Source organism: Sinocyclocheilus grahami, unplaced genomic scaffold (genome assembly GCF_001515645.1).
Source record: "Sinocyclocheilus grahami isolate Dianchi unplaced genomic scaffold, SAMN03320097.WGS_v1.1 scaffold1762.1, whole genome shotgun sequence".
NCBI lineage: Eukaryota > Metazoa > Chordata > Actinopteri > Cypriniformes > Cyprinidae > Sinocyclocheilus > Sinocyclocheilus grahami.
In genome coordinates, this window is record NW_015506941.1 from 2,607 (window position 1) to 9,931 (window position 7,325).

The 7,325-nt window shown below is 35.1% G+C and overlaps 1 protein-coding gene across 1 annotated transcript; it reads right to left on the reverse strand.

Moving 5' to 3' along the window:
- Nucleotides 1-240: 240 nt before the first annotated feature.
- On the reverse strand, nt 241-2,301 carry LOC107572493 (citron Rho-interacting kinase-like; the record flags this gene model as incomplete). Its single annotated transcript, XM_016258917.1, has 3 exons — nt 2,189-2,301; nt 628-721; nt 241-438 (listed from the first exon to the last, which is right to left on the reverse strand). Coding segments are annotated over exons 1-3 (405 nt in total), but the record flags the coding sequence as incomplete, so codon positions are not given.
- Nucleotides 2,302-7,325: the final 5,024 nt, after the last annotated feature.

Consider the following 7,325-nt stretch of genomic DNA (forward strand, 5'->3'; position numbering starts at 1 on the left):
AAACATAATGAAGCCACGTTTTCACATTGTTTATCATTGTAAAATAAAGGGAAAATCATTATATAACCATATATTTTCAATAGAGACGATCTGTGTAGTAAAAGGAAACTTTCTAGAATGATGATGCAAGCAAATCATTGAATCAGTGTTTAAACCTATTCATTAAAGCAGATATTAGCTTGGAAGACAAATAAAGTGTAATTCAGACTGCACACCATCAGCAGAAGCTGCTAGATTCACCTGAAAGTTCTTGATGGTTTTTGTGGACGTGCCGTCAGCGAAGGGTGATTTCATGTAGATCATTTCATAAGCAATGATGCCTAGGGACCACCAGTCGCTCTCGGGGCCGTAGCTGCACGTCGGCCCTCCGTTGAGCGCGGACAAGATCTCAGGGGCCAGGAAGTATTGAGTGCCCACCGGGAGTTTGGAGCTCGTCACCTACCCCAACTAATGACATGCCATTCAATTAAATTCATCTGTGTCCAAACTCTGACTGTTCAAGTGGACATGAAACACGGTGCACGAACAGCATGCTTAAACAGATTTAGTCAAATCAAACTCAGGGTGCACATGATCTGTCCTCCCTGAGCTAGCATGTCATCAGAATGACGTTTTCACACTCATTACCGTTCTGTTAGCAGTCAATCTGGCCGCCGATCCAAAGTCGACCAGTTTAATGTGACCCGTCCGGTCGATCAGAACGTTCTCTGGTTTAATATCTCTGACAAAAGAAAGGGAAGTAGAAAAGAAATGAGAACGAGAGGATTTACAAAGCAACTGTATCCTAAATGAGAGAAAAAAAAAATCATTTCTAACACAAATTTAGTTCAATTTTACATTATATTCTCTCTGTAGAGTCTATGAAATCAAAATGTAGTCACATTTAGAATTTAGCTCACATTTACATTTTAGTCTCTCTTCCAGGTAACTGAAAAACTAAAATAAAAAAAAATAATAAAATTTAAATCTCTCTATGAAGTCTATGAAATCAAAACTGGAGTCTAATATATGCTAATTTATTTATAAAAGTTAATATTAGCTTTTATAAAGTAAAGCCATTTGGAATTTAGTCTCTCTTTAAGGAAACCGAAAATGAAATAAAATAATTTAAATCTCTCTGTAGAGTCTATGAACTCAAAACTGGCGTCTAGTATGCTAATTTATTCACAAAATTTTTATTAACTTATCAGGTAAACTCATTTCGAATTTAGTCTCTCTACAAGGAAATTGAAAAAATAAAATTAAATAAAAATATAACAATCTCTCTCTACTCTGTGATATCAAAACTGGAGCCAAGCATATGGCTAGTTTATTCAAAAAAATTGAAATGAACTTAGTAGGGATGTAATGATGCACCGCGAGCCGGTTGAACATAGATACAAATATGTGACGATTCAAATCGGTTTAGATGTTAAACGAATCACGATACATTTGGGGGTGGAGTTTACATGAATGTATCTCTGAGGGAAATTGACTGTCTTTAGGAAAGTTTAGATGGTATTTTCTTTTCATCTCTGTTTAATTCATATTAAAGCAGTGTTTATAAGCGCTGCGCTGCTTTATTTACAGCGGTAAACAAGGAAACGCTGCATTATTACTGCTGCTCCATGACTGCCACCTGCTGTCAGATAGTGAACCTGCATCTCATTCAGCTCATCTGCTGTGTTTGCTTCGTGCACATGTTTTATGTAGTATAGTTTCACAAAACTAAAGTAAGAGCATTCTGTTTTAAAATGTCAAATTATGCAATCTAATTTAGATTAAAAAACTGCTCATGCAGCATGTATGCTGCATCTTTGTTTGGATTGTGATTCCAGTGCAGTGGTTGCCTTTAATTTTGAATGGAAAGAGCACAGGTAGCCTTTGTTTATATGAAGAGGGTTTTTTGTCTTATGTATTTGATTAGATTTGGGGATTGTTTTAAAATTTCAATTTAGTTTTGTTATTTGACATATTTCTGTTTCACAAAGAAATGTGCAGTATTTTATCCAAGCAATAATAAAAGGACACATTTTCATTTAAAATTTGTCTTAAATCTAATTTTGTGAGAAAAAGGTAAAGAACGATATGCACTCAGGTGCGTATACAATCTAATACCTGTCAGTGACTAGCAACAGAAAGTAGTAATTCATGGTAGCTGCTGGGACAAACTAAAGGCTTTCTGCTAGTAGTGTGTGTTTTGTTGTACCTGTGAACGTATCCCATCTGATGGACTGAGTGAATGGCCTGAACGAGCTCCGCCAGGTAAAACTGAGCCATCGACTCGTCTAGCTGATCTTCATATCTGTTCATCAAAGCCATGAGGTCCCCGCCATCACAGAAACACGTCGAACTTCTCAACATGCATTCGATGCAATGGATTAAATCCAGTGTGAAAAATTATCTTTACTTCATATAAAGCAGCTAACAAAACTTTATGGACACTTAAGTCACACTGAAAAAATTGTACGTATAGTTGCATTAAAAAGCACAATATTAAACACAATATTAAATGCTACAGGATCATTTTCTCAATTGCATTTAATCAGCTAGGGTTTTGAAACCTCTTTGGTCAAATGTTTTGTTTGTGAAGTGTGCATATACAATCTTTCTTCATAAATGACACTTGTTTTGACACTTTATCCAATGCAAACACAGTCCGAGTGTATCAGAAGTGAACATAACGAGCACATAACGAGTTTACAGTAAATGTGAAACAGCAGATCTCACAACGTGATCTTACGTAATAATCAGCTGTCAGTGAATCTATTATTGCACAAACCATCTTCGTCCCATCGACACACATGGGTTTAATTAGCAGCCACTCGTCTCGATCACACATCCACATTCTAAATAAAAGCTTGTGATTACACCATTATCATTCTAATTAGACAATTAGCTAATTAGCTTAAACTGCATCTTGAGAGAGTGCTGTATGTGCAAACCCAAAGAAAAACAGCAGAGAGAGCCGTGCGAATGTTGCAGGTATAAAAATGACTGCATGGTTATTTATAGGCACAGTATCTGCGACAATATCAGCCTGAAACCACACCACAGGCTCAAATTAATAACTCTGTAAAGGGCCTGAACATTTAAACAGAGAGATTTCTGATGCATGATCATCACGGACTCCAGCACATGAATGAATATATGCAAATGTAAACGGTTAATTATTTATTGTGATTATTTGGTGATTTACAGCAGAGCTGCATCTCTAATTGAGCAGAGTCTCGTTTGACTGATACATCAATAAGACATTTTTATAAGCGAATGCAAAATAGCCGGAGTCATTTTACTGGAACAGAACATGAAAGTGATCATAATCATTAAAATTACGTCCCAAAATTCCTGAGAGATTATACAAGACTCAGCCACGTGAAGCATGTGAGGGGAAAATGGTTCGATCTCTCATTAAAACACACTTCACGTGCTGCTTTAATTCATCTACTAAATGTCCAGTGTGTTTAAATGCGTCACAGAGCAATTCTGTCATTTTTATCATTTATCTTTTACCATTTTATTATTTATTCAGCCTTTAAGAACAAGCAGAAGCCACTTCCGGTTTCTTTATATTGTTATAAGTAGTATTATGGTTGGTATTATTGTTAGTTTTTTTTTTTTTTATAGAAATACAGAATGATAGGGCTGGGGGGGAAAAATTAAAAAAAAAATCGATATCTCGATTTTAATCGATTCTCATTTTTACGAAACGTAAATCCCAAGAATCGATTATTCTAGCCTGTTTTCAGTTAATGGACCGAACGTTGAAGGGCACCTCCCATCCAATATATCGCAATAAGCATTGTGCTTTGGTACTTAAAACAAATTCTCAGATTTCAAATTATGCCCATTGTATTGCAGTATTCAAACAATAAATGGCATTTTAGCGCGGTTTAATGTGAAGTGACAGATCGCTGGAGCGCCTCAGATCAACAGACGTGAACTGTTCATCTCCTCCACATTAATACCAGTTTCAGCACAAAATAAACATGACTAAACATCCGAAGGTAAGTTAAAAGAAAGAGTATAACTTTACAATCCGTATCCTGTCTCATGTAATCTCTCAATCAGTTTTCAGCCACGCAAACACGTCAATATAACGGCTTGTAAACAATGTCACGTAACATCACATTTACCTCAGAAAAACATATTCAGTGACCATAAACTCATTAGTCAGCTAGAAAAATAAACTGTGGAGAGGGGCATTTTGCAAAATATATGCACCATATAACATTCATTATCATTTTTACCATTCTTTAATGTTTTATTTATGTTTGAATAAATCCGTCCAAGTTTTTATGACAGCCACTATTTAAATGTGTATATAAAAAAATAAAAAAATAAAATAACTGAAGTAATTGTAACTTAATTATTATAAAAACTTCATTAAGTGCAATTTAAGCAGTGGACAGCATAAATCAGTACATTTTAACCTTCAGTATTATAATATAGTACCAACTGACTCTCATCTATATTTTACTGCATTAGTTGAGATTTTGTTTTCCTTAAGAATATTTGGCATGTACTGTACCTGATATATAGCCAAAATAATCGATATTGAATCGAATTGGTCATTGAATCGCAAGCTTGTGAATGAGAATCGAATCGTGAAATTTATGTCAAAACCCAGCCCTACTAATATGGACAGAAATCTGTCTAATAATCAGAAAGAACTGTTAAACAAAAGGAATTAAAATATAAAAATTGCTTTCATATTATTAGTAATAGAAAGGCAAACTAGGGTTGGGACTATGTCTACCAAATTGGCATCGGCTAGGGGTGTGCCCGAAGCATGAAACGTTTACATATGTATTTTTTAATCCATTTTCAAATTATTTAAAATTTCTTAAATATTAATTAAAATGATATCGGCCATCCTGCTTTCCAAGATATCGGCATCGGCCGTCAAAAAAACAATATCGGTTATCGTTAGTGCTGAATGCTTTAAACACTGGCAAGACTTAAAAAGAAATGCAAATTATAAACTATAGTGACACTGCTTCGATTGTGCAAGTGACAATTCCTGTGTTAACTGTGCAGAGCAGCTCGTTTATAGTGCAGACGTCATGTGCTGATTTGAAGCCATTTGTGCATTTTGAGAGGGAAAAAGAAAGCGTGCGATGATTCACTCACGTCTCACAGAAAGTTTTCAAATTACTCTAAGTTATTTAAAAAAGAAATATGAATTGCACCTCACCTTCAGCATTATAATTATTTTACCCGCACCAGACAGAGATTGAGACGGTGCCGCTGCATGTCATAAACCTTTCACAGCAGGTGCGTCGTCAGCTTGAGATCGGTTTATGAGATCGGCCTTTATAGAGACCGCCAATCAAACTTCCCAAAGCCATTATCGGCCGATAGCAATCGGTAGCCGATCAATCAGAGCACCCCTAATTTATAATATGATAAAATATGTTTTGTGTATATATATATACACTATTATTAATAAAATATATTAAATTATAATACATTTATAATATAACATTTTTTATAATTTTATGTGAAATTTTTACATTATATTTATATATACACGACAAAAAATTATTATAAAAATATTTTATTTAATATAATACAATTCTTATAATTTATTCATTATATAAGCAAAATAATTACATATACACAATACAAATACATTATAATTATGTATATGTAAGTACTTATTATAAATAAATACTTTTTTTAATTATTATGTATTGTATTATATAAATATATATACAAATTTATTGTATTCAAACTATATATGCAGTGTGTATATATATATATATATATATATATACACACACACATATACATACACAGTACAATAGATCCATTTTTGGTGGTGAGGCCAATAATATATTGGTAAGCCATTTAAAAATCTGAAATCTCATTGCTAGTTCCACAAACAGACTGACAGATTTCACCCATTCTTTAACATGTAATCTAACATACTGATCACACAGACATCACATAAACATAAAATACCTACAACACAAGCTCTTTTCTAATCACACTTCAAACACACACACACACACAGTCAGTAGCATCACCATGAGTCCCTCGACTGCGTTCTTCATCTGAAACTTCTCTCCACACTGTTACTAAAGCCATGCTCCAGATGTGATCTGCCCCTGTGTGACGGGCTCTGGGGCAAATCAGCACCACATAAACACATGTGTGCGTACACATGCCCACACAAACACACACAAGAGAACATGAATGGAAAGCAAAGCCGGTGGGACACGAGCGGCAAGCATGGAATTCTAGCCCACGTATCCTAGCAACAAGCTAGCGAGGGTCTCTTCAACGCATCGCTCGGGTAAAGACGGATCCCTCGTTTTCTCCTCTCTTTTGCCTGGGGCGTCTGGAACGAGGGAGGTGGCAGAAATAGAAAATCGTCTCTTTAGTCACTTTGTGCCTCATGCGTTTGCCCTCATGATAAGCTGGAAAACCTCCACCACACCCCACAGATACTGCGTGGGGCGACAGCTAATCACTGTCGCTGTGCACCAGTGCAATATTACACAAAAACACACATTTATAGTACTACTGATTCCAAACAGGCAATGTTATAATTATAAGCGCTGTTTGCTAAGGTTAGGGATTCCCTGACCATAAGGCCCTAAATACACAAGTATGTGAATGCAAACGCATCTACTACTAATATAGATCCATACGCTCTTCTATAACTGATGCAGATTAACTATGGAAGTATGATTATCTCTACAATAGTTTGAAGAGACTCTTGCTGTGCAAGTTAACATTGTAAAGTCTGACATTTGAAATGACAGCCAGAAAATTCTAATTCTCTGAAACGGAACAGTTTGTTGAACCTTTGGACGAAATATATTGTAAAAAAGTTTGAATATATGCATTTTTGTTGAGTATCATATTTAATGCATGATGTTTTATGGCTCATACAGTCTGATAAAGTGAGAATATGGAGGAAAAAACAGCTCAAGTTTATTCAGAGACTCAAACGGAGCAAAAATATGCAATCTGGTGCAGATGCTGATATTTATATGATGAAATTCTGATGCTTGTAATGTAAATCAGTGAGATCTTTATAACAGTACAGCAGATGCTGACATCTAAATATCAGGCGTCGCTCTATATCTCCAGTAATTAGGGATGCACCGATACCACTTTTTCCAGTACTCGCCCGATACGATACTTTTATTTTTGGTACTTGCCGATACCGAGTACCGATACTTTTATTGCATTTGTAAATTTTTACAATATTGGGTACAGAAACCAAAAGGGTATGTATAATGTTAGTTGGTTAACTTTATTTATCAAATAGATAGTCAAACCAAAATTTATTCAGACACCTTCAACATTTCTCACATTATCACAGTTTATTC